Source organism: Drosophila mauritiana, chromosome 2L (genome assembly GCF_004382145.1).
Source record: "Drosophila mauritiana strain mau12 chromosome 2L, ASM438214v1, whole genome shotgun sequence".
Lineage (NCBI taxonomy): Eukaryota > Metazoa > Arthropoda > Insecta > Diptera > Drosophilidae > Drosophila > Drosophila mauritiana.
The window spans coordinates 938,653-966,652 of NC_046667.1; the positions used below are offsets into that span (position 1 = coordinate 938,653).

General features: G+C 47.9%; 1 protein-coding gene across 2 annotated transcripts; it reads left to right on the forward strand.

Moving 5' to 3' along the window:
- The first annotated feature begins 344 nt into the window (after window positions 1–344).
- On the forward strand, window positions 345–28,000 carry LOC117150347 (protein O-mannosyl-transferase TMTC2). 2 transcript variants are annotated; one of them, XM_033317198.1, is made up of 10 exons: window positions 345–693; window positions 20,442–20,528; window positions 21,527–22,082; window positions 22,188–23,265; window positions 23,328–23,442; window positions 26,206–26,291; window positions 26,357–26,745; window positions 26,813–26,897; window positions 26,989–27,146; window positions 27,215–28,000. In XM_033317198.1, exons 1-10 carry the CDS (start codon window positions 605–607, stop codon window positions 27,386–27,388), a joined length of 2,817 nt encoding a protein of 938 aa, XP_033173089.1. In that variant the 5' UTR covers window positions 345–604; the 3' UTR covers window positions 27,389–28,000. The 2 variants fall into 2 exon arrangements, with proteins under 2 accessions (XP_033173089.1, XP_033173090.1); XM_033317199.1 differs by lacking the exon at window positions 27,215–28,000 and having other exon boundaries at window positions 26,818–26,897; window positions 26,989–27,119.

Sequence of the window (28,000 nt, forward strand, 5' to 3'; positions counted from 1 at the left end):
AACGCCGACCGGCCCTGGAAATTATTTCAATATTAATTCGAACAAAACTTTCAATAATCCGTAATTATCGCCGAATGTAGATCAAATAATCACGTTTTAGCCGCGCTACAGCAACAACAGAAATTAATTAGGGAAACCGAATCAGAATGGGAATTATTCGCCATGACACCAGGACCTCCGCATCCTGACCGGGCGTTCGTAATTGGCCAAAAATCGCTGGCTGTCATCGCTCTAAATTGCACCATTTTCCCGACACGCGCTCATTTATCATTATATGTGTTTTTGCACCACAATTAAAGATGTGTCCCCACTAACTTGGCTATTGATTTTTTGCTCTTGCAGGCGGCGAGGAGAAGGCAAATACAGCACAAACACAAACAGCAATAGAAGTGCGAGTTGAAATAGATTGGAGCAAACAAAAGACACACACATGAGCTGTGCGTCCCAAATAAAATCACATAAAATGCGACGAAATCTGCAGCATGCACTAAACAACAGCCTGGCGAACATACAATATTCAAACTAAGTGAGCTCTCGAGTCCGGCAATTCGCAAGGAAGTGCAACCCCGATAAGTCTTGGTCCTCCGAACCGGATCCTGGAGAGATGCCGTCACTGGAACCCTGGCTGGGGGGCGACCCCTGTTCCTGGCTGGGGATACTGGGGATGCTGCGGCTCCGGCTGCATAAATCAAAGTGAGTTGCACTGCCCCTATCTTGTTGTGGCTCTAACGAGAAATCAAATTAATTTCCAACCTGCTATAAAGTTGTGGCTCGGTGGCATGCCCCCCAGTTCGCCCCCTGCTCACCCCCCTGCTCACCCACCTTAAATTTGACTCAAGTTTTTCAATAAATTTCCACACACAACAAAAGAAACTGGGCCATAATGAAAGTCTTCGGATGGAAAGTTATTTTTCTGCGCAGCTATTTATAATCTCCAGCTGGGGAAACCCCCACTTCAGCCTGACGAGGGTTTCCATTTCAAAAATGCCACTACGTACGCAAAAGTTTCGTTTGGGATTTCGAAAATAGTCATTCCCCGCTTTTGGCCATCGATTGGCGACGGGCTCTGCGGAGAGCCTTTGGCTTTAATGGAAGGCCCTCTAATAATTAGGAATTTTCCGGGGCACATGCGACTGGCTGTCAAAAATTTCATAAATGAAAGCCATAAAAGTGCGGCCCGGCCGGAAAATCAATGCTGCGCCACAGCTGTTGGCTCCTGCCCCGGAATTTTCCACAGCCAAGTAGTACATGACCAGCATCAATAAGTTGGCCGGCGCACACAAAGTTTGGGACAAACAGCTGGTCCTGTTCTCGGAATCGCAGTCCCGGATTTATTGACACCCCCGCACAGAAACGCTCCGTCCGTCGATAATCACTGCGGCAACGTGCTGGCTGAATTCGAGGAGAAATCGAAATGGACGCGGTGCAAATTCGAGGTTAATGCACAAATAAATCTGCCACAAATTGCTGGCCATCAGAGATCACGTTCCAGTTGCAGGCTGGAGAAGAAGTAGTAGTAGTAGCAGTAGAAGGAGAAGAAGGAGCCGGGCATCTATGGCCCAAAATAATAATTATTAACGCTCAACTGCGTCGCAATCAACAACATTTTATCTGGTGCTGCCAAACAGTTTCCAACTTTTGCGGCCGAGTTTTGTGTCTCAGTTTCGAGCTGCCACAACACTCTTGCCGCTTCTGCGATGCCGCTGCTGTTGTCCTTCGATATCGTGAGCCTGCTAACTTCCGATTTCCGGCGTGCGCCGTGATTGAGCGCCGCTTTATTTCCTGCGGGGCGGCGCCACCAAGGACCACAAGGACACTCCCAGTGCCCCGCCCCAAGTGCCTGTTCGACTTTTGATAAACTTATTATGCACCCTTTAAGGACATTTTTCGCTGGTGGGGTTTTTGGAGGGGGACTCACTGTTAAAGCTCGAGTTTTGAGGCTCACGGTGGTTCCCTGGTTAAGTTAAGGGTGTGATTCGTTTACTCCAGGTTTGATGGTATTTCATTTTTGATGAAGTATGAATCCAAAAGCTTAAACAACAAGCATTTCCCTGAACCTTTAAACTCTGTCATACATTTCAAGCATCTGAATTAGCTCTCCTAACTATTAAATCACTTTAAAAGCCTTATATACACACACACACACACACCTCAAATCGAATCAGTAAGCGCCAGAGAACTAGGTGCGAGTCCAAATGGGTTGAGGATGGGGGCACCTTCCTCCTCCGCCGCCTGCGGGCATCAATGTCAGTGATTTATCACAAGGCACAAGGCACATAAATAAACACCAGCAGCCTTCGGGACGGAGTCGGATTTGCTGATACTTTCCGCCGGATCGGATCCCCAGCACTCCGGTTGGATTTTTTGACAGTGCGTTGCTTTACGCATCACTAGACCTATCCCGGTCCCCAAAGCGGGGGATGCCCACCCAGCCCCAGCTCCCAGTTTCCTTTTCATTTGACGCTTTGTGCACTTGACTTCGGAGTCTCCTTCGCTGGCTTCGATTTGCTGCCTCTAACGACCCTCATTGTTTGACACTCGGCGTTGATTTTCGCAGGCACTGTGCTCCGCCATATCTTCGATATCGGGCTCCCCAGCCCCTCTCTCCTGTCTATTCTCCCCGCAGGATAATGGCGAAGCGGAGTAGAGCGCCTTGGCTGGCGACATTATTTTCACTTTATTGAAAACTTGTAGCCGAAATTGATTTTCTGCGTCTCCTGGCGGCGGCGGCGGCGTCGGTGGCGGCACATTCCAAACGCCCAGGGAATTGACATTACCGCCCAGAAAACGCCGAAACCGGCGAAAACGCAGATGAACCCACCCACCCGTGGCTTTGTCTTCTGGAAAATTTATTTCGCATTTAGCTGAATGCTGGAATTCCGCATACATTTATTTTAAAGACTGTAATTTCGTTTTATTCTCATGCTAATGTGCCCGTTCCTGACTTGCATTTGTGCAGGCGCTTTGGCGCGGGTTATTAAGTATTTATTTGCGCACATTCCGGTGCTAATGTGTTTTTTGCGGACCCGCGATGAAATGGCAATTCCGTCTGGGCCAGCCAGCACTCCTCCGGCCCAAGTGGGCCAAAATCAATTTGGGCCCAAATGGCCGGCTAATTGTTGCTGCAACTCGCTTATTTCAATTTCATATTGATTCGCGCACAAAAACTATTCGCGGCTTCCGCTGCAAAAAATGCAAATTCGCACAACACAAAAGCTTAATATCAATAAATTAATATAGTTGCGCTGTCACGGGCCCTTTATTGTCCTGACTTTTCCCTGCTTTTTGTTTTATGCTGGCAATACCTTCCATTGTGTTTATAAGCTTTAGCTAACACTTAAAATTATTCGATGATTTACTGGGCTTACTGCTAAAGTATTTCCAGTACAGGCCAGCTGACTTTCTAGCGTAGTTACGGTCTCCAATGCGGCTGGTCATCCCATTTCCATTCCACGCTGCTCCTCCTGCTCGCCTCGGCTATCTTTTTTAGAATATTTTATTCAAATTCCGCCGTAGTCCAACCGGACCCGGCGACCAGAACAATAAAAGCAATCAGTGCTTAAAAATCAAATTCAATTTGCGCATATTCAGCATGTTTCCGTTGGCCTTTTGTTTCTTTTCGCCTTCCGTCTCTGTCTTGTTTTGTTTTTGTTTTGTTTTTATTTGTTGTTCCATGGCCGCAGCAAGTACTCAATTTTTTCGAAAAATTTATAACAAAAAGCGCTACCCGAAAATATGAATACCACCACCAGGCGGGAGGAGCGAGAGAGAGGCGATTGAAGCGAGCAGATTTCCCAAGGACGACGAGGCGAAGAGCAGAAAATGGAGTACTGGCAAATCATAAATATTCCCCGAATCAACAGAATATGATGAAAATCCATAAATCATTGTGGGCCGGCGGCGGACCCTCGGCGGAGTTGGATCGGGATTGCTGGGCGGGCGGCTGCCGGGAGTGGAAAGCCACGGCAAGGATTTCAAATGCAAATCAACTGTGTCAAAAACTTTCGCTGCCAAGTGCTCAACGGCGGAGGCAACTTTCTTCTCGCCGCCTTTCTCTGCTCTGCTCGGGCCTGAGAGCTGCCACGCCCACTTGGGCCAGAGCAAACAAATAATGAAGATGAATGCAAACAGTAAAACACCAGGCAAATAGCAGAAGAGTTTCTCTCCCGAGGAGCAGCGCGAGAGGAGGAGAGAGGGACAGGGAACTGAGCAAAATTTAAGCAAACAATGGACGTGGTGTAGGGAGGGGCTGCGAGCAGGGGGCGTGGCAAGGGGTGCCACTCGAGTGCGAAAAAAGCGGCTTTTGTTTCGTTTTAATGCGATAATTTCATGCGCAAGAATTTAATGGAAAATTATTTCAGCTATTTTCATAAAATCCTTCGCTTCGGCATTTCTCCTTCTGCAAAAGTTCGAAAAACAGAGCGGCAAACTTATGCCGAGCTCAGAACACTGCATAGCAGTGCTGCATAGTTCGCTTTTATCTCCCTTGGTCTTCACATGAAATCGAAACTTGCATATTTATTCTGAGGATGCTGTGCTATCTCCGCCTGGTATTGCCAGGCCAAAAAAAAAAAACTGAACCTTAGATGAGTGAGTCCTTTTAGCTCTCAGATGGGAAGTTCTAGGTGGGAAGCTTAAAAAGGATGCATTAGTGCATCAAAATAGGTGCAAATTTGTTGCAGCCTCGAACTCCGTGCGAAATTTGCATGGGTTTGGACGCCAGCAGGACACTGTGCCAGCAAGGACATAAAAGCAGGAGGCAACTGAAATTCAGCAATAAGTGCAGGACGAAGGAGCAGGAAACGAAGAAATGGCCAGCGAATGGGGCGCGAATTTGTTGCAGCAAAGCTCTCAAATGGAATTTAATTGCCTGCTGCGATTTGGCCAGCACCTGGAGCGTAAAATTAAACGATGCCAGCTGAAATCAGGGTCCGAATCCTGGCCAGCCGAGCGGAACCCGGAACTGTTGGCCACCACACTTGTTGCTCGCCCCTTACACGTGGCTTTCACGGTGGCTTTGGCAGAGGTGTGCCTTCGCTCCTCGCGCTGCATCAGAAATTGTGATCACGTGCGGCCGGGGAAATAAAACGAAATAAGGCGAGTTCCCATTTCCATGGTCCCCTGGAAATATTTCCGGATGGAGCGAACAGCCAAGGCTCGAGATGAACGGACGCGGCGAACTTGTCGCCCATAAAACTTGGAATTGAAAAACTTTCTTGAAACTAGAATCGCACGCACTGCTTGCTGGGCTTCCTGTGTGTTTGTGCGAACAATTGAGACAAAAGGCGGTGGGCTGGAAGGGGCGTGGCGGCGGGGTGCTGCGTCGAAAGTCGAAACACTTTCGCCTGATTACAAACGCGCAAATGATGCGTGTCTAATGCGCACGGAGGCCAACGGAAGTCCCGAACAAAGGCGACCGACAAACCGCAGGGGCGGGGGTCCTGGAATCGAGTCTGTGAGGAAAGAATTTTTACATATGAATGTGCACGGCGAAAAAATGTTTGGCTTGCGGACTCCAAACTGAAGCTCCAGCTCTTTTTTGAAAACGATTTGATTCCTCCAGAGATTCCTGCATTATCCTGAAAATAATCAGCCGAGGACTCGTATGCTACACAGACATTTCGCTCGGTGAGCCACAAAATTGTCAAATTGTCTGCTTTGCGTCCGTCCCCTCGCACTGAATGTACATGTATGAGTGATGCCAGAATGTAGGCAACATATTTCGCCCGTAGAGCGAGAGGGCTGTAGGATCGGAGGGAGCGGGACAGGAACAGAGCAATGACAGACAGCCTCAAGCTGCTTCCAAGAAAGCGGAGCAGGCAGAAGCCCACTTTTTAATAAAATAAAGCCAGGGCCTGGCAAGCGTTTAACATATGCCTCGGCCAGAAGAGGGAGCAGCACAGCGGCAGAGAGAGAGAGAGAGAGAGAGACGGGGAAAGGAAGGGAAAGAGAGAGAGAAAGAGGGAGGTGGCGAAAGAGATAGCGAACGGAGACCGACGACGGCTTGATATTAAGCGCACCAGAGATAAACACAGACAGCACTAAATTAATTCTGCTCAATTTGCATTAAAATATATGTGTGTGCGAGAGATTCCTTCTGCGAGTCTGTCTGCCTGTGTGTGTGTTAGTTACATTTCCGTGGGTGTCCTTGTGTCTGTGCTCTCTTCCGCTCTTTCGCATTATATGCGTGCACAGGGAGAAAAGTCTATATGACTTACATTTATCCAGAGACAAAGGTCCCGTTGATTCACAGTATATGTGTCGGCCGAGTGACTCATATTTGTTTCCAGTGCACTGTGCAGCTGTGTGCTAGTTTATTTAATTTTAAAGCCCGACGGCTGAGCGACCAAACCTGCTTCCACTTCTGCTTCTGCTTCAGCTTCCTCTGCTAACTCGCTTTTCCACCCGCTTCCGCCCCGCCCCGCCCGCACCAAAACCCCTCCAATCACGGAGCTCGATGCGGTCGCACAGGTGAGCAAAAACTTTCGCACAGCTGCCTAATGGCATTGTGGAGGCACTGCGTCTGTGGTCAGGTCTGCTGGCAGGAGCCACAGCCGAAAGGGGCGTGCGTGGGAGTGGGCGTGCCGGGGACAGCAGCTTTCAGCAAGTGTCGGGACTGAAGGGCAGCCCAATATTCGGGCTGTTCTCCGCCAGAGTTGGCATCGGATGGCCAGACAACAAAGTATTAAAACATAAATGCCGGCAATATCAAAGCGGATGAACCGCAAAAGTGTACGCCAAATACACACACACACAAATCTGCATACATAAGGATACAAATGGACTCGCAGCACAGCGAAGGTCAGAGTTGTAGGACGTTTGATCGGGAATTTCAATCTGTTACCTAAGTTAATCACTTATAAAGAAATTTGGGATTTAAAATTGATAGAATCTTATGGGGGAAGATTCCAAAGCACACTCGCTTAAACTCTTTTCGTTTATGTCTAAAAACATATTTAACTATTGACCGATCCTATTAACTTGACCGCAATTGCATGCTCCTCAAATACACGGATATACACACAGAAGTATATGTAAACAAATTGTTACGCACTTTATGAAATGCCAAACCGAAGCAAACCAAAACCCGAAAGGCGGACGGAGGCTGAATTTGTGGTCTCTGCCGCCGCTCCTCTTCCCTAATTCCCCAGTTATTGTCTTTTACATCATCGCTTTACTTAGCATAAGTACAGGCAGAAGCAACAACAAATTGCCGCCCCCGAAAACGCCTCTTCTGCCCAGGGACGTAGGGCAGAAGGGTCCAACCAGTTTACTCCAAGGAGTGAACTTTGGAGAAGGAAGCACCGCAGTTGCTAGATTCTCTTGACTAACTCTTTCTATTTGCACTAACATAGTTAATAGAATGATACTGACTAATAGGATGCCCCCCTTCTGGGGCACGCCACTGTCTTTTTGTGTACTCGGCTGTTGTTGCCGGCTTTCCGTGCTGCGCCGCATGAAACCGCCTGACACCGCCAGCGAAGGCAACTCCAACACATCCAGTCCGAGCTCCTTTCTGCCATTGTTAGCATTTATTTTTATTTTATGCACTCACACCCCCGGGAAGCACCCCGAATGGTGGATACCCAGCACCCCTGGGCGCCTTGAGCTCCAAATAAGTATGCACAGCACGGGGCAGACTCCGATGCCACTGCTTTCCCGCTCCCAATTCCGAGTTAATATTATTGACTGCTTTCCTGGGATGTTCTTAGCCGCCTCTCCCCGCCTTTTTCGGCGTGTGCGTGAGCGTGCCAAAGCCAATATTTAGCTAATGGTCTTCATATTTTAAATATTGGAGAAGGGGAGCGGGGAGAGGGGAGTGGGCCAAAGCCACTGGCAAACTTTAAAGACCCAAAAACAAAGAAGGGGAGCGAACGCACAAATTCAACGCAGGAAAAAATGGGGGATGCGAGTGTAAAATATTTAAATTAAACTGCAAGCGCAAATACACACACACACACACACACACACAAACTCGTACACAATGCAATTTCATTTTCGACCATAAATTGCGCGCATGTGAAAAGTTGTTGCTCCCATTTTTACGGGTTTATTTATATTTGGTTTGTTATTGTTGCCACTGTTACTGTTACAGTTGCCTATTTATTTGCAAATGTCACGAGTCGGGCGGAATGAGCGGCCAAAACGGGGCGTAATGGGCGTGACAGATAAAAGTAAATTTGTTGATTATTGTTTTTTGCACACTTCAAACACGATAAATAATTAAGCGCAGCTACAGGCGAACTTTGCTTGCGGTTTGAGTGGCAAGTGCTGGGGGAGCAGCCCGGTCCAATGGGCTTAAAGGGTAGGCCACCCTCCTCCTCCAAAGTGCAAATCTTTGCCGGCAGTCAACAGCAGTGCAGCTGCGTCGAATAAACCATGAAAATGTTTTGCCAGCCACAAGCAACGAAACAAGCAGAACGCATTACCATATGTGCCTGCAACAACAGCAAGAGCAACAGTAACAAATGACAATTTCAACAAAGCACTATAGGCAAACGAAAGCAAACAGGACAAACCGAAGCGAACCTAGGAAAAATGCAACTCTTGCATATTTGGAACAAGTGAATTGAGCGGGGTGGTTTGGTATATGGAATAAAGTTATATTGATGTCAAACATGCGCAAAAAGGAACAGAAACAAAACCCGAAAAACAATCAAGTATGTGCTGCAAGGCCTGGGGTATGCTCGAATTTAGAGCATTTCAGTGATGAGTTGTTCTAAAAAAAATAAGAGAATGAAAATAAAAGGAATTCTTCAAATTCGCATGTGGGAGAAAAAGAACTCGCGCCCACTGAGGGGCATTTTGTTTCAAATCCGAAATGTAGTATAAAAATTAAATTTTTTATAGAGTTTTCACCTAAACTTATTGACAGCCTGCAGAAAGATAGCTGATTGGTCTGGAAATACTACTTTCTCCATACCGTGTAACTCAGTGAAAGGATCTTGTTCTGGGCTAGCAATTATTGTGCACTCTTTTCGCAGCCTTGGGTGTACAGGTAATGGGCACAAAAAGTTAAAACGTACTGCTCTTTTGTTACCAAAACATCGTCGACACAAAAGCCGCCCAAATAACTGAAACTGGAACGCCGAGAGGCTGCATAGCAGAACCCAAACCCTTTCCCAAGCAATGCAAACGATTTTCAAACTGGGCGTATACGTAATCTGCCATGAACCAAATATGTGATGCGAGCTGTTGGCCAAGAGGGAAAAAGAAGCGGAGCGGGGTGCTGCCACAATTGTTGACGGCCCGGTTGGCTGGCAAAGTGAGCAAGTGGGCCGAAATCGAGGACACACACGGGGGGAACGATTTGCGCACTCGAAAATCGCTGAAATCGCTGGCAAAATGATTTGTCCACGTTACCCGCTTTTCCCCCAGAGCTATGCAATCATCTTTTTTCGTTGGCGCTTTTTTGTTTTCTTTGCCTAATTGACGACACCCTAGCGCATATGCCACTGCCTGTGCATACATTTTAATTTGTTTACTTTGCGCCCATTGTTGTCGATGGAGGGGCAGATGGGCCAGATGGGCCAGGTGGACTTAGCCGAGGTGCCAGGCACGGCACCCACACATGGCCTGGCTAAATACACTTTTACGTGACTCGACGACATCAGCGTACGGCATTTATGGGTGGAAAGCCCACGGGTGGAGCAAGTTATGCAGTCGAGTGCCTTGGAATCGAAGCATATCGCTGCCAGTGTAGTTCAGGACGGATAAATCCTTTCCTGGCCTCAAGCTAATTTCCCAGCCATCGGTTTAAAGCTGACGCATCGCAAAACGAATTTCCTGCCTCCACATTGACACTGATTTCATTTCAGCCAGTGGCAAACGGTCGCGTTTCAATGGCAGCCCCATAAAAGACACCACCACCCAAGGGTTTTGGAACGGGAGGCGGGGAGGAGCGGAAAGCACGAGCAATGCAAGTTAATGCAAAACGCGGCATTTAACACTTTTGAAAGGAAGCTCCCCTCCTTTCACAGCCCCCCTCCCCAATGCTCATATATTTTTCCCGGAGCCCCAAACCTCTACCTCCTGACCAGGCATCCATTCACTGTGAGTCAGCCACACTATGGCCCTATAAAATGCTTACAAAATGTTGTTTTATATGAGAATCCCCTTCAAGCACACACACACACATGCAGTGACTCACTCACACACGGGCACTGCAGCTGAATGCCAGTGTGTGTGTGGGAATTGCATTTTACATGTGACGCACGTGTGCAACAACAGAGCCAACAAAAACAAACTCGGCCCGAGGCAACAGAGGTAGAGAAATCCGGGACTGAGAGAACAGTCGAGCGATAAGCGGAAAAACGATGCGAAAATACCCTTTTTTCAAATATTCATATTTTACGAAGCTCTAGTATCAAAAGGTGTTTTTTGGGTATTTTGAGGACAAAACAGATAAGCTTTTGGGGTTACATCTAGTGTTGTGTAGTGTTGTAAGCATCTAATAATAAATAACGAATGTTTAAAGTAATCGAAAGCCTATATCATATGGGGAAAAGTTCAAGTTTTACTGAGCATATAGTAGATACTCCACAAGCCCTTCAGCTATTCAGGATCCATGAATATACCTCTCTGGAAAGAAAGGGCATAAAAAGCATAAATCGCTTCACATGCGCAAACAAACTGCCTGCACCGCTTCTCCTCCCTTCCTTTTCCACCGCTCTTCCACTGGCTTTTCCTCTTTTCCCGCCCGGCTTGCGTGTGTGTGTGTGTCAGCACTCATTAGGATTAATTTTCCGGTTGCAGCATAAACTGAAGCTTACAGACAAGACACAGAAGGGTATGAAAGGATATGAAAGGACTACACAGCAGAAAAGATCGTTGCACCCTTTGTAGTCGTGTGGATGCGGCTAAATGGTGCAGAATTATTCGGAAAACCATCTATTGGATGCTGATGCTAGTAAGAAGACATTGTTCCCTGTGTAGGCTCAAGTGTTGAATGCGTCCGTCAGCCTTCAAACGTAATAAAAAGAGCGGCGCAGAGACCACTCTATCCGTCTCCCTCTGTCTCTGGGCCAAAAAGAAATAGTTAAACTGCATAAAATTTAATCAAGAGCGTTGAATGTCAGCCCTGGCAATGGCAGCAAGGAAGAAGCAGAGAAGGCCGAACACACGACGAACACGTAAACGAGCAAAATGACATTTTATCATCAAAGGTGGGCCAACAACAGCCAGAGATGGAGGCAGAGATAGAGATGGAGATAGAAATAGAGATGGTTGCAGGGGGAAGAGGGATGGGGATAGGTCGGGATAGAGACAGACAGATGGAGGGAGCGGGTGGGGTGGAGTAACCCACAGAGAATCGAGAACCATTTTGTGTGCGCTGAAGGATAACCTACATTTTACTTTTCAGTTTTTAGTTTGCCTTTTTATGCACGTGTGTGCGTCTGTGTGAGTGTGTTGGCCAGACTATAGAGCCATCTGTCTCTGTCTGCGTAGGGCTACGTGTGTATGTGTGTGTGTGTGTGGAATGACAAAGCAAAACTTTCCAATTAACTTTGATTAAAAAGTTTCCACTATCGCCCTGCAATGTAAACATGAAAAATTTGTTTGAATTAAACTGCTGGCAGTCAGTCTGTAACGGGGCGGCTGTAGGTGTGTGGGATTGTGGGCGTGGCAGGTGCACATAAAATCAATTTGCAATAAAATCAGTAAGTTGTATTTGCCCATCTCAAACATGGCCAGGAAAAGCGGAAGGGGGAAATGCGGTGAATACTGAGAGATGGATCGGAATGGCTGTTAAATCGACAATTAGTCGGGGTCTCTGACGATTTCGGGTTTTACAATCCAACTGAATCATTAGACGTTTTTTTTCAGAGTTTGTTTTATATTAATAAAGAGGTTTTTGGACTCCCTGCCGTTTCTGACTGGTGACATCATCGATTAAATATAGTTAGGAAGGCGAACTGCAGGCCAAGCCGAAATAAGAGCCCGGGATCCGCGAATGAGGCAGCCGCATAATGGACAGTTGGCCACAACCGCAGGACCACCACAGATATGCCAATCCATCCCCACGCACACGCACACACGCACAACAATTGCAATCCCCAGTGCACTGGTGTGTGTGCGCTCTATATTGTGTAAATTTGCAATATTTGTTTTCATTTCATTCACTTAAAATGCTGTGCTTGGCATGCAGCAAGCGAAAGAAATCACAGATAGAGAAAATGTGAAAAACCTTTACTATATAATATAATATAATATATAGTAAATTGCGTACTTCGACAAGTTTGTGCAAACCCTAACACATGTGGTGTATATATTTGCCAATAGCAATGCGCCGCTAAGTCTAATTAGCAGTTTCATTTACAAATCTAGTGCAAACATATTTCATTTTCCAATCTGGTGGGCAAACACAGGCCCAAATAGTTTGCCTGGCAAATAGCATGAAATGCGGAAGAGCTCACCTTTTTTTCATTGTGCACTGGCGATGCTGCATGCGCTTATATCTTGCAAACGTCGGGGTCACCACCTGCAACGCTTTCGAGGGGTTTTGGCGAGAGCTGCCTCCTCGATCACCACGTCGCCGCAAATGGCACATCAATTACATTCTTACATTTCATAGCAGATATAAATTTGCAACAGCAAACTGCTGGCCACCAGCATTTAGTGGATGGAGCCCCACTCCACCACCCGCCAATCCTGTTTATTTGACTGTTTGCCCGCACTGTGTTCCATATCTGTATCTGTGTCTGTATCAGTATTTGAATCTGAATCTGCACCTGCATCTCTGGTCCTGGTTTAGCCCGCACATGACGAGCATTTTTGCACAATGGCAAAAATCTGTCGGTTGTCAGTTCGCACGAGTGTGAGTTAGAGCGATATTGCAATGTGCATTATTTTGGCAATGGAATCCGGCAGCTGCAGGTGCCATACATCTTCATTCTGTACACTGGCTGCATTGTGATTTTAATGCTAAGTTAAATAAATGGCTGAAAATATTTATTAAATTTATGTTTAAATTTATAACTGATTTTAACGTTGGGTACTTCAACTTTTCACAAACATTTTCAAACGAGCGCTACATTTTTGTGATGCAAAAAGCATTTTTGCAAGTGCACTGAGGTCAGAAGCCCGCTCCGTTTGCATTGCGAATCAATCGCTTTGAATGATTGATAGAAATGTTTGCGATATACATTTGCCAGCTGGCGCACTGGCAGCACACATCGATCGATGCGGAAACTCGCCCTGGGCGCAGTGCGAAAAAATTACACATACGCCCCATGTGCGGAGGAGCGCGTGACAAATTTTAACGCTCCGACGCGCCGCTCGTTGGGGTTTTATGCCGCTGGCGAAGGGGCAGGCGAATGGCGCAACATAGAAGGCACCTAATAATGCTGCGGCATTAAAAACCCATAAAAGGAATCGCGACTTTGATGCGGGGCTGCCTTAAAGCTGCCTTCTTCCGTGCTTTCCATTCCCATTTCCACTTCCTGGCAGGACATTAAAAGTTCGCTCGAAAACCCTTTTCTTGCGGCTGTCGAATCTGCGGTGAGTCTTCAGTCCTTGGCTGGCCCTTTTCGGGGACTTAATAAATAATTTGGCCAGCAAAAAATTGATGCTTCAATGAACTTGGGACCGGCTTACCTTTTGGAACTCCAGAAATAATCAAGTTTGCACAGCAGCGCTGAAAGCCACACAAACTTCAATGGGCGCCAAACGCACTTCAAAAATTGTTTGGCAGCTCCTGCTTTTCAGCTCATATTTCAGCCGGGTTTGAGCCTTTTTTCCGCCCGCCCCTCAAACTTGAACGAGAGTTGGCCAAAAGTAAATAATGAGTGAGAGACAGGGGATTGGGAATGGAAGTTGGTCAACCTGAAAACTGGGTCGTCCGATTGCAGTGGAAAGACAGATTTATCCTTAAAGTCAGCCGAATCGAACTAAATTTGTGGAAGATTTCCGACTATTTAATTAAAGAGAGCGATAGAGTTACTTAGTTACCTTTATGGATACTTTCTGACACAAGTGGACCCTTTAAGCTGCCAAGTTAAGCTGAAAGCAACTCAGTGACTGCAGCATTAGTTAAGCCCGGGATCATTTATTTCCGGGGATTATCCATTTATGAGAACCACGGGCATTGCATCCACTGCGGTTTCTGCGTGTTCGCGGCTGATATACGTTGGCCAAATCCACAGACTGCGTTTAGTGTGCACTATTTTATGGGGCTTCATTTTGGCGTGTGGATGCTGTTTTTTCTCTTTTCTTTTTTTCGCCAGCTTCCTTTATTTTATTTTATTTGTTGTCGGAGCGTGGGTTGTTTGTTTGGTTCGCAGTGTTTGCCTGTCGGTTGTGCATAAATTGCGGTGTGCGAGGACTCCCCGCCTTTCCCACTCCTGCGCCGTGTGCGCTGAAACAATAAACAACGTGACTTATCACATTGCGTAACTTGTGATTTAATTGGATTTATGCCCACGTACGATGCGAGGCAGCGAGCAAAATTGCAGTTCGGGAGCATTTCCGCTCAATTTTATTGCAACTGCAGCCGGCAACCCTGCCACTCCCTCCACCCCCTCCACGCACAGATCCGCGTGACTTGTGTAATGTCCGAAAATCGGAACCCAATCGCGTTTGCCATCGATTGTGGTTGTGCAAAGTTTTTAATTATGTTTGCGGTTAGCAATTGGATTTCTTTCCTGGTCCCATAGCCGCACTCGGGAATCCGCAGGATGCGGGACACCTGATGGGCGCAAACATGGTTGGTTAAATTATTTTATAAGAGCCACGGCGGAAATGCGTTTATTACTTTTTTGTATCCTCCCGCTGCCAGTTAATATTTCGATTTGCACAGTTTGGCATCCTGTTCGGGGAGTTTCCCCCGGGTTGTTTGAGATACGCGTCAAAACGTTAAATATTCGATGCCCACTATTAAAAGGCCACAAAAAATGGGGAGCCTCCTCGGAAGCTGGTGGTGCAAGTGCAACAGTATCGCAAATATTTACCACACACAGTAGGAGCAAATGGACAAATTCTGGACTCGTACACGGAGAAAAAGGATTGGGCATGTTTAACCGTTTGAAATGTGCATAGTTATGGAGGGACTTTGAATACAAATTGAAATAAACACCACACTTGAACTTCGTTTATTGTAAAATAAATCCTTATTCATAATTTTAAAACGATTCTTTCCTACAATTTTCTTGAGTGGAGCAAAACGGTCAAATCAAATGAGCGCCAACATGGCGTATGCGTAATTATAATTATGTAATGCAAACAGCACAAAGCGCACACAGACACACACACACCCAGGGATACACAAACAGACAGACAGACAGACAGAAGAGGCACACACACATGGGCACATGTCATTTTAATTAGCATATAGAGCAACACGCATACGCCACGTTGGTCGTCGGACTCAATTTCAAGGCACTTGGCATTTGGACATCCCAGTTATAATTGTTCAACAGGCTTACGCAGATGATGGGGTAGGTATGGTGAGCGGCCAAGGAGGCGGTAAGGGGGGAGTGGCACGACAGTTGCGCATTCAATTAACGCAGCTCAAATACACACGCTCACTTACGCACACTATCATACTATTCGTAACTAGGCCGCAGCTTCTCATTTCCCGCCGCATTTTCCCACCGCCCAATTTTGCCCAACATTGCGATTATCGAGACTCTTTGGATTCCGCTTTTTGGGTTTCGGCGTTGTTTTTCGGGCGCCAAAACATTTTGGCATAGTAAATCCGTAGCATCCTTCCTCCCCACAAGCCCTGTTAAGTGTTTTGCGTGTGTGTGTGCCAGCGAATACATAATTAAACGATTCACAGTTTTGGGCATTTAAATTAAATTATGGCTGTGAAGTGTCGAGCGGGAAATGGGGAAAGTGCCCGGCGAAACTCGAGAGCGTATCGAGCTCTGTTAATTGACAGATGCTAATTATTACCTAATTATTATTTATGCGCGGCTGAAGGAGCTGTCTGTCGGGATAGCTTTGTGTTCGGGGCGTAAACCATTAATTTAAATATCTTACGATAGGGAAATGTTAATATGTTCAATGGGGGAAACATTCGTGGATAGTTGGTATAGGAACTACTGCTTATATCACCTATTATCGAAATGCCGAAATAGTTCCTGATCGAAGCCGGCTTCGTATTCAAATCTCGTCGCAGTTTAAGCCTCGAAGCGGAACTGCGGCACTTTCATAATTCGCCAAAAGCCGCTCAGACAGGTTTTCACGGGAAAATGGGGGATGCAGCTGCAATTGTACGAACCGTTGGGCAAATGTTCAACGAGTTATAAAACCGAAACTCGAGGAAAACCCCCGTAAGCGAACGAAAACTTTGCTGCAGGGCCAAAATATGAAAAGTTGCCCTCAAACAGCCACGCCCCCGAAAGGCGAGTGTTTGTGTATTGGCATGTGTTATCCATGTGTGTGTGTGTGTGTGTAGGGGGCGGGAGAACTGCCTTTTTGCGATTAGCATAAAACTGCCAAAAAGCCTGAGTCTGTCCCTGGCTTTGGTTGGAATCTGACTCGAACACTGAAAGAAATTTCATTTTCTCGCTAAATTAAAACATGCAATTAAGTCTGATTGACCCATATTTAACAAGTGCGGTCTTAAGGGTGTAGTACTAGTTAACTTTAGGTCGGACATCTATCATGCTCTAAGTATCTTACATAAATGATATAAGTAATTCTTCGAGTGTATTTGAAGCCAATAAACATTTATACTGCCTCTCTGCTCCAAGAGACACCCACAGAGCTCAGCTCGGCTTCTAAATACCTCAAAAAATATTGGCAGCAGCAAGGGCAGTCCGCTCGCAACGAAAACTGACCGGAAAGTCGGGCCGACTGCATCCACAATGTGCCCAACGGACTTGGGACTCCGCACTACGGACTACGTACTCCGGACTCCGGAATACTGACTCCGATCCTCTGCACTTGGATTTCGACTTGTTTGCATGTGTTGCGCACTTGCTCTGAGGCTTACCTTGCACATTCGCACTCACACATAGGGGGGAGTATTTCTTTTTTGTGAAAATAGAGGCGTTCCGGGGGTTGGGGCAGTCGTATTTGGCAAGCTAAACGAGTTTAGTTGGCCAAACATTATCATAACTTGGTCGTTTGCAAGCCGCAATGGTGTAATCGTTTCATTTTTAAAACGTTTTCGGCATTTTTACGGTACTTTCCCAAAATGGCTGCCTTTCCGTTCATTATTTTGATGTCCGGTTGGCCAGGACGGGCCCAAAGTGGAGTATGGAGTAGAGTGGCCCCAAAACTAGCGCTGCCCATTCAGAGTGCAATGTGCGGGCCAAGCGGCCAACGCTGCATACCGCATAATAATAAACTTTCACTTTTGGCAGGTTTACTCAACTGTGGTGTGCCTTTTTCAGCCTTATTCGACAGCAATTTAAGCGGCAAATGATTACCTTTCGAGGGAGTGGAATCGAAAAAAGTATGCCCAAGTTTCTGTGGGCGCTGGGGGTGGTCTTAACCCCTTTCGGGGGGGCCAATGCCGGCCGCAGGTGTCGGCATATAATTAATTTTATGCATAATCAAGCAAAGTGAAATAAAAACGCCTATTAATTATAGTTTTTGCTGCCAGCCCTAAATAACTTTATTCGTGTGGGGTGTGTATGCAGGGAAATTAATTCAATGCGCTTAAATTTCACGTCTATTAGTCTCCGGGGTCCCAAGCCTGTTTCTAATTTCCATACGGCCACTGCTGCTTTTGGCATTCGGGCCATCCAACGCCACTCGCCGGGCAATTAATTTGGAATTTTAATACCCAAAGTCGCTGCTGCCGGCTAATTGTGGCCTGCAGAGTGACCCTGGCCTGGTGATGCCTCGCTCCTCGCTGCACAGATAAAAAATCAATAATTACTTATAGTGTATATGCTTTATTAATAGGAAATTATTAAATTTAGTTATTCGATTGATCCAAGTCTTCTGGGGGAGTGCGGTTATCGGGAACCCACTCCTCATACAGTGAGTTTACCACTACATAAAGATCGATTGGAACTTTGAAGGGGCGGCTCGGGTTCGGGTTCCAGCTGCATCCGGGGGAAAACCAAGGGTTAAGCGACCTTCTGTGGGCGAACATTAGGTGGGAACTTTGGCGGTGCCAGGGAAACACCTGCCCGAACGGAAGCGGAAACTGTCAAAGGCACAACAAACAAACGCAGCGATGAAAAAACACCGACTGTGTGGGGGAGTGGCAGCCGGCGAAGGCAAAAAAAGAAAAACCATTAGACGACACAATTTACTAGGTCAGCAGCAAAGGATGGCAGGTGGCAGGGCAATAAAAACAAAAGTGCCAACTGGCATGAGCCAAGTGGCAAGGCAAGGAAAATGGCAAGTGCCAGGACTCGAACTTGTGTGCAAACAGTTTAAAGTGCGACGATGGCGGCAAGTAATAAGACAAAGTGGAAATTTAATCAACAATAAACCCGAAGCTGTTAAATAGGCAAACACAAGGAGGCAGGCTGGAGATGGTGGGCCCATGAAAATTGAGACAATGAAAAGCCCGTTATTTATGCGGTGGCCGGGCTAATTGCGAAAGTAAAACATGATTTATGGCCCAAATGAGCCGTGATGTGTGCCCGCGTGGCAGGAACGCTGAGAGCAGCAAGATTGGGCGGAAGGAAGGAGTGGAAATGTTGCGGCTCCATGCAAACAAAGGACCTTCTTCCTCAGCTTGTGGGCTATTACTTGTGGATAATTGGCATGCGAGTCGCTCGCCAAGTGAGTTGACAAGTTGCGAGTGATAGTCCCGAGATGAGATGGCCCCAAGTCAATGGCTCGGAAGCGAACTACAGGCAAATCAATCAGGCAAACACCCACAAAGGGAAAAGGAAAAGAAAAGATCTCGGGGCCAAGCTCATCATTATGGCTCATTAGCAGAGCAATTTTAGCGGGTGCGACTACAGTAAATGTGCGCCCCCCTCCGCTGCTCCCACTTTCCCTTTGCGGCTTACTCGCATATTGAATGCTGCTAATTTGGCCCTAAGCCGCTCCGGACCAGGACCTCGTGCATAATGCCAAATCTCTCAGTGTGTCAACGTCGACAAAACTATGCCGCCCTCTTAGCCATCCCTTCATAAGACTTAGCGAGGCCTAAGCCAACTGCTTATTACATGCGAGCATGAGCTTCTGGGTCGAAAAAGGCAAGGAAAGAGGCTAATGTTGCGCAATTTGGCCCGACTGGGTGAACTAGTTCAATCTGAATCTGGGGATTGCACATTGAATCAGGCCTTATGTACCTTTTAGCTTTAAGATCAATTTGACAAGGAGGGCTTACTTCAGTGTACCTGCTTACCTTTGAAGTGATTACAAAACTGATTCATTCGTGCATTATCGATTCAATGAATAGGTAGTGCTGGATACTTTACTCTAAGTTGATCCAAAGCACCTATGCTGCCACATTCAGCAGCAGGACATGAAAGGAATTGGGAATGGCGTAATGTGGCTGCGGTTCCCAGGATCCCATGGGTCCATTATTCCGGGGAGAAGCCAAGCAGGAGTGCACACGCACATGCTGGCTTACGGACAAACATCGCCACCGAGGCTTGTTGATAGCCCTTATTGTCTGCAACTGCTGCGACTCTTAGTGCCAACGATTCAGGGGCGGAGGTTGGGAGGAGAGGATGTATCTCGGGGTTTCGGCTTTGGGGGGAGGCAGTCCGGCGTGTTGACGTTGGCAACCGCAGCAACAAATGTGCATAGAGTCGGCAGCTGGGGCAGACTGCAAGTGGGTGGGAGGGATAAGCAAATGCAACAGCAACAGACTGCTGGCTCTCATTATGTGTAATGGCTGTGGCAACATCATCAACGGGCAGTGAGCAACAACAAAGGCGGCACAACAACTGCTGTCAGGGAGTCCGAAATGACAACAATGCGCCAAAAAGGAGGAAGTCATGAATGCAATTTACCTGTACGTTGCCACCCGATTCCGAAAGGAATGAAAAGCCAGCGGAAAGCGAAGGAAAAGCAGAGGAAAAGCTACTGCCAGCAGTTACTTACCGCCGCTGGCAGCAGCAACAAAGGCCGGCCACGAATCCCCGTAATGGGAAATATGATCCGTCCAGAGTTGCAAAACAGGACTGCAAAAGGATCTCGGATGAATGTCACAACTTTTGCCCGTCGCCCGGCTTATTATACAAGATGTACACTCGAAAAAGAAGAATGAAATCCGTAGTTATATTCCGTTACCAGCCCTCGTTAGTCGGGCCTTAAAACTTCAATAAAAATCGAAAGAATCGCGGATTCTTGTGTATTCTATCTTAACTTGTCGACTTACTCTTGAGCTTTGTATCTATTCTTTCGAAACTAAGTTAGTGTTTTGTGTTTTGGACTTGTCTCGGCATCAATTTAATTTGTAATCTAACCGATAAGACCCCGACTTTGCCAGAACACTTTATTCAGAGATAGTTTACGTAATAGCTTGTGGATGAGCGGCAAACTAATCGATTCGTCTCTCCCTTCTCTTCCAGCATGGACTTCACGTGCCTCTTCTGCTGCAGCCTGGCCTTCGTCCTGTATCTGAACACCCTGGGCGCTGGCTTCGTCTACGACGACAGGTAAGAGTCATTATGCCTGAGAAATAAGGGGAAGAAACGCTCAAGCTTCCAGGCAAATTTATTAAAGTTGCGATAGCGTAGCCTGAATTGCGTTACGTTACAAAAAAAAATGAGCAGGAGGAAGGGAAAGTGAGTCGGGGGTCGGCTGCGGCATGCCTTGATGCTGCAATGGAATTCCAGTGGTGCTTAAAATCGAATTTCAGCCCACTCTGGCGGCTCCGCCGACTTTGTGCGGCATTAGAGTGGCATTTGTTTATGTGAACCACTGGCGGTGGCACAGGTGTGGGCAGGTGGCCAGGGGAGGGGGAGGGGGAGGGGGAGGAGTTTGCTGTGGCCACCACCCCAGCGGCCTCTGCCATGATATACGAGCTGCTGGCTGCGCCGTCCTCGATGTCACGAACACCCGGCCAAAATCCTACAAAAGTCCGCCTGCCGTGCGTGCAGAGAGTGCACAGGTGGTGGAGTAGAAATGCCGGAGGTGAAACTCGAGGAGCGGGGCTCGCACGGAGCAGGACTCCCGCCAAAGACCAAAATGCAAGCCCTGCTACGGGGCAGTGTGCTTGTGTGGGAAAAGCCAATAGGATGGCAGTCGATGATGTTGCCAATGCAGTGGAAGTCGTTCTCAGAATGCTAGCTGCCTCCGTTCCCATGCACAGGAAGCAGAGTTTAAAGCAAACAGCCCGGATTTTCCATAAACAACGCGAATTCTTCAGGAGCCCATATCACCTGCATGTCTTTTAAGTTATTTTCAAGAGTAAACATTGCATTTCCAACATCTGTTGAATAACCTCTGGCTTTTGGATTCGGTAAAAGTGTTTAGATATTTAATTTATACATACTAAATCGACCTTAGAAGGATAAATAGTATTTTGTAAGTTTTGATTACAAGACTTAGAGCTCAAACCTCAAGGACGAGAAAATCAATCACTGGCCGGATGAGGCTCCACAGTGTTTCTGATATCTCCAATAACATTCCCAATCCCTCTCTCTCCTTGCAGACGAGCCATCCTGGCAAATGCGGATGTCTCGGGCGGAACTCCCTGGCAGCGGAGCTTCTCGAACGACTTCTGGGGCACTCCGCTGACGGACAGCGGATCCCACGGCTCCTGGCGACCGCTGTGCGTGCTCAGCTTCCGGCTGAACTACCTCATAGGCGGGGGCTTTGCGCCCTGGGGCTTCCACCTGGTCAACAATCTGCTCCACTGCGTGGCCACGGCTCTGGTGGTGCGGGTGGCGCGCACCCTCCTGGCCTCCGTGTGGGCGGTCCTGGCCGCAGGCGCGCTCTTCGCCGCCCACCCGATCCACACGGAGGCGGTGGCCGGAGTGGTGGGACGGGCGGACGTCGCCGCCTGCGTCTGCTACCTGCTCACGTACCTCAGCTACCTGCGGCACATGAGGTGGCGCGAGTCCGGGGATCCCCGCCAGTGGCTGGCCCTTGGAGCCACTTTGATCCTGGCTGCAGCCGGCCTCCTCTGCAAGGAGACGGCTATTACGGCGCTTCTGGTCTGTGCCCTCTTCGACGTGATGCGCGGACTCAGCGGACAGGTGGACAAGGTAACTAAGCTTTATACGATAAATAGTCTCTCCAGCTAGCATAACTCCCTTAAAAATATAATAATTATATAACAAACGTCCCTATTTTTCGATTACTTTCCATAGCAACGTCTGCGATCCGTGTGCATCGTTCTTGGAGCTCTGTTCTGCATGGCTTACTGCCGCCTAGTGATTGTTCCTGGACCGCAGACGGCCTTCTCCAGCGCGGACAACCCGATCGCCAGGACTCCCTCCGTCTGGACGAGATTTCTGACCTTCCTCTACCTGCCCGTCTTCAATCTGCGCCTGCTGCTCCAGCCGAACGTGCTGAGCTTCGACTGGGGCATGGATGCCCTGCCCAGAGTCACTTCTCTGTGGGATCGCCGCAATGCTCAGTCCGCCTGCTTCTACTCTGTGCTGGTGGGCGTGGCGTGGCGCAGCTGTAGACAACTGCTAAGCGGGTCAAAGGAGGTGACCCACAGTGGAGTGAGCTCAACCTTCCCGCAGTATCACATCCAAAAGGTGGCCAGTCGCAAATCGCGCTCCAAGCGCAAGCGGATGGCCAACAACACCAAGTACCAAGCCTTTGAGGCAGCCTATCATCAGCAACAGCAGGAAGCGCTTCCATGTCGCGATTGCAACAACAATAACAGCAGTGGCTACGTCTACGAGGGGAGTTCCCCCGTTCCACAAGCCCCCGCCCAAGCCCCTCACCTTGTGTCTTCCGCCTTTCGCGGCTCCCGCAGCAGCAGCAGTTGCAGCAACAGCACAAACAGCTCCAGTTCCAGCTCCTCCAGCTCGAGTTCCAGCAGCAGCAGCAGCTCCAGCCTGAGTGGCGGCTTTCAGTGCTCCTCCAAGGATTACGCGCTGGAGGGGATGTCGCCCGCCAACCGGGACGCTTGCGTGCTGATCATGTCCCTTGGCTTCCTGGCACTGCCCTTCCTGCCTGCCAGTAACCTGCTGTTCTACGTGGGATTCGTGGTGGCCGAGCGACTGCTGTACCTGCCCAGCGTGGGATTCTGCCTGCTGGTGGGCTACGGGGTCTCCAAGCTCATGGCCTGCAACCAGAGGACACGCAATACCATCCTCCTGAGCTTCAGTGTCCTCCTGGCCGCCATGAGCCTGCGAACTGTGCGGAGGAACGCCGATTGGCGGGACGAGGAGAGCCTCTACCGCAGCGCCATTGCCATCAATCCGCCAAAGGGTAAGTGCTCCCCCGCGATCCTTTCCAGCAGAACGGCCACCTAATTTGATTTGCCTTTTTAGCGTTGGGCAATCTGGGCAGCGTACTCAGCTCACAAGGGCGATACGAGGAGGCCAAACAGGTCCTGCAGGAGGCCATCCGGTTCAGGCCCAACATGGCGGATGTGCACTTTAACCTGTGAGTTACCGATAGCCGAAATCTTGGAGCACTTAGCGAACATTTGCGGGCAGTTAGAGCGCTCTCTCTATAGTAGTTAGTTCAATTAGTTCCCTTTTCTTTGAGCTAGAGATAATGTCAGGTGGCTTTCTGGTCTTTAAATAGTTGATGGAATTCCATTCTGCTCTTTGCAGTGAAACATTTCATAAAAGTCACGTAACACTTGCAATCTAGCCTGATGCTCATACAACTGTTAGGTTTTTTTTGCAAAAGTGTAAACCGGAACTGGCCTCATTATGTTGCCTACCCACATGTGACAGGCAAAAGCGATGCGATAAATGGCAGCCATTTTCATTATCTCTCCATGCGTTTTCCGCCCACACGGGCCACTCTATGCCCACCACCCCCTGAAAGTCCTTCGCTTGGGTGCGCATTTAGCGCGGCCATTTTATGCAGCGTAGCATTCCAGTTATGAGACTCCGTCCCCGAGATGGCAATACAATGCCGAACAAGCTGTCAAATGAAGCCCATTTCCTTTTTTCCTTCTCGCGCTGCCCGAGACACGCAGCAATCCTCCAATCCTCCAAGTCGCCATGCGACTGCATCCTTCGTCTCGTTTTCCCATTTGTATCCTGCTCAGCGCATTTGCGTGCCGCTGCAGAAGCTATGCGCATTTCGTGATGCATGCACTGGGAGAAACCGACTCAGCATTGAATATTGCCATGAAATACTCGAACCTACAAGTGATGAAAGTGCGCAAGGATGTGCCCAAAAATTGGCATACTTTGAAGCAACACCTCTAGTGCTTGGAAGAAGGATTAACCACTTCTGATTATTTCTGCCCGTGTTCCAAGCAGGATGCTCGACAAAAGTCCTTAGCTTTCACACTCTCTCCGTCCGCTCGTCCCTTCCGACTTTCCGTCCCTCTGTCAACGTCTGACAAAGTCTGTAAGCGTGCTCCTAGATCCTTCTGTTTGGTATAGTACTCCGCTGGGGCCGTGTTTTGTCTGCTGTCTGTTGTCTGTTCGCATTGCATTTTTGCTCATTGCGCATATTTCACAGAAGCGACGCGATGCGACACAAAACGGGACGGAGCAGCAGGAAAAGCCAGTGGAAAAAGGGGAAAAGCGGGAAAAGCGGAAATGCGAAATACAAAATAAAAAGCTGGAAAAAAGCGAGCGAAAGAAAAGTGAGCGCGGAGTTGCGCTTTGAATATTCAGTGCGTCATTTCGGGTTTTCCTTTTTACCGCCTGTCTGTCAACGTCAGGCGGCTTGTCGCAAGCCAGATTATTGCTTGTACTAACCCCGATTCTTAGCTCCATTCCCGGGCTAATGCCACGGTGCTCAAGTCAATGGTTCAGAACTAGGTCACAACTGCTAAGGCTGCCGTTATGTGTGTCCTCAACCCCGAGTCCTGTGGCCTGCGTCCTGTGTCCTGCGTCCTTTGGAAACCCTTCAACAGGCTGCCTTCAGCTGCCTACAAAGCGAACGAAGCGCTAATCGAAAATCAATGTTGGCTGTTGCTGGCTGGCTCAACCGCAGCAGCCAGCCCTCCCCAGTTATTCGAGCAATCCTGCGGATACACATTCCCGTACCTTCCTGTACATACATTATTTACTGCGATCAAATCATCAATAGCAATGCTCGCGGCGCCGTCGCTGCTTGACTGATTGCCATCTCCCCGAAGTCCAAAGTCCAAGTGCCTGCTCTCTACCACATGTCCTCCAGGAGCAGCCAAACACCGATACCAGCAAATCACTGAGCTGTATAATTTGATTTTTTACTTTGCCCAACGTCAAACATTCGTGATTTTATTGTCGGTCTCGCTGCTGCACTTGTTGTGGCTCGCATTCGAATGGGGAACTCAAAAGGACCCTCTTCCAATCCCTCCTCCAGCACCTTCCGCTCTGAAATTGGTTGGGGAAAACTGCAAGGCTGTCGTCGCTTTAAGAGCCAACTGCTTGGCAGCGGCCAACTAATTACATAATTCCAAGTACACCTAAGGAAAAGGTGCGTGCCATTCTGCTTTCGTTTCATTTGGAAAACTGCAGTTCAACTTTCAACTCAACAATAAAAATATTTTGTTGAGAAAGTAATTTAGAACTTAGAACTAAGATCCAGTCATTCTTTTTTCTGTGTGAATCTTTTTTGCCATGCTATGATGAAAGAATCGTTAAGCAATACGTTATTTTGTTATTAATGCATATTTCGATTTTCTCGTCAAAAATAAACAGAATTTTCTCAATAAAAGTATTATTATTTGTCCAAATTAAGAGTGTCATATCTTGTTGCATTCGTAATAAAATTTCCCTTCGAATGGCGTTCACACTTTAAAATGTCAAAATATTGCCATTTTTCGCAAAAAAACGTGATGTAACCCCTTATAAAAAATGCAAAAATTGGGAAAAATTTTTTTTTCAAAAATCAGCCAAAAAGTTATTTTAATAGTAAGTTTAAATCATTAGCTTTAAGAAACAGTGATTTTTTTTTCTCTGTGACACTTTTTGGAGGTGTTATGGACGATATATGTGTATTAGATATCATTATTTTGCATGATGATAATCCATAATTTTATGATAATTAATGCCTCGAGTAGCTTGGTATTTTTTCGAGTGTATTAGCAGTTGCTCATCTGAGTGGCGTCTCTTCAGCCCCAGGCACTTGACTTGTCAGGCTCCGGGGAATCCTAAAGAGGCCACTCCCTCCAATTTGAGCGCTCTAATTAGATCACGAGAGCTGGAGAAGTTCAGTCTATTAATGTCAACACTTTCACTCTCGCTTCAGGGGCATCCTGCACCAGAATCAGCAGGTCTATCCCGCAGCTGTCGAGTGCTTTCAGCGCGCCATCAAGTTCCGACCGAATCTGGCTGGTGAGTTATCGGATGGTCTCTATCCAGTGGCGAAGCCTACTCATGATTGCACCTCCTCCTTGCAGTGGCGTACCTCAACCTGGGCATATCATTTATAGCGCTGGGCAAGCGCCAGCAGGCCATCGAAATCCTGCAGGCGGGCTCCAACCTGGATGGGGCTTCTGTTCGAGATCGAACCGCCCACGATCAGGCTCGCAGCTCGGCCTACCTGCAGTTGGGAGCCCTCTACGCGGAGCAGGGAAAACTCCAACGCGCCCTGGCCATCTACCGAGAGGCACTGTCATCGCTGCCAGGACTGCCGCAGCAGCGTGAGGTTCTCTACCAGCGGATCGGCGATGTCCTCGGTCGCCTGCAGCAGTGGGACGAGGCGGAGCGACACCACCGCGCCGCCCTCGAGCTGCAGCCCAACCAGGTGGCTGCTCATCTCTCCTACGGCATCACACTGGCCAGAAATGTAGGTGATCCGCCTTTCAGTTGTGCAGTAGGAAGTATTTCTAAATTGCTTCTCCATTTCCATGCAGAGCAGCCGCGCCTCGGAGGCGGAGATGTGGTTCAAGCGAGCCTTGAAACTGGCGCCCGATCAGGCCAGTGTCTATCATCATTATGGTGAGTTGAATCCCTACATAGTTGTCCGTTTCACTTTATGCCAAAAAGATCTTGCATTCAAAATTGGTAATATTTCGTATTTCTTCCGTAGCCGAATTCCTCTCGCTGCAGTCGCGACATCATGAGTCCGCCATCTACCATCGCAGAGCCGCGGAGCTGGCGCCCAACGATTATGCTCTGGTGGTGGCCGCCGCCACCGCAATGCGACTGCTGGACAGGAAAGTGGATGCGGAAATGTGGTACAGAAAGGTGAGTCCACTGATGAACAACCACTTCCAAATGAACTGTTTGTTAAGCAGAGTCGTTCTTCCTTTCAGGCTGTGGCCCTGCGACCGGACGATGCCCATGCTCACACCAATCTGGGGGCCATACTGCATCTGCTGGGACGCACGAATCACGCGGCAGCTAGCTATAAGGCGGCCCTGAGACTTCAGCCCGGGGATGCCATCACGCTGGGCAATCTGGCCAAGCTGGGTGTCACGAATGTCTAGCAACTGTAGTGGCCAGCCGGCTAGCGATTAAGTTTATAGGCCAAAGGGCAGAGATATTTTTATATAGGAACCGGAGAGGCAGGAAGGGCGGGGCTGGATAAGCGTTAGATAACTCTACAGAATTTATACAAAGGACTTCGATACATATGTATATCATTAGCAGCTGGCAGCCGTGTAAATATCCAAGCAGCGACCAAAGAATGTCACAAAATAGATAGAGATACCAAGATACCGAAACGGAGCGGAAAGATTGAGCTACAGATACAGATGGAATCGGTGGAGAAGCGACAGAGAGAACAATAATTAAAATATCTAACTGTTAAGGGAACGAGTTACTGTACAGCTATAGGAGCAAAGTGGATCCGTGGGAACGATGATTGGGTAACTACTCGTAATGTGCTTAAATATCCGTGTAAAATACTGTAAATATGAGACACCCACTGGCACCAAGCGAGCTGTGGGTCATATTATTGACTATATATATACGATATGACTTGGCTTCTCGAGATTGTTTTGTCCGTTGTGTGTACATTTTAGTTAAGCGAATAAAGATACCGATCAAGAAATGTATGCATTGTATAAAGATATGACAAGGAGCATATAATAAAAAGA

What these genes read in the sequence shown, in the direction of transcription:
- LOC117150347 (XM_033317198.1), top strand. Translation starts at nt 605, where the DNA reads ATGCCGTCACTGGAACCCTGGCTGGGGGGCGACCCCTGTTCCTGGCTG. An exon ending in CAGTGTCTATCATCATTATG is followed by an intron (nt 26,898 to 26,988) that starts GTGAGTTGAATC and finishes TTTCTTCCGTAG; the next exon opens with CCGAATTCCTCTCGCTGCAG. An exon ending in CGGAAATGTGGTACAGAAAG is followed by an intron (nt 27,147 to 27,214) that starts GTGAGTCCACTG and finishes TCTTCCTTTCAG; the next exon opens with GCTGTGGCCCTGCGACCGGA.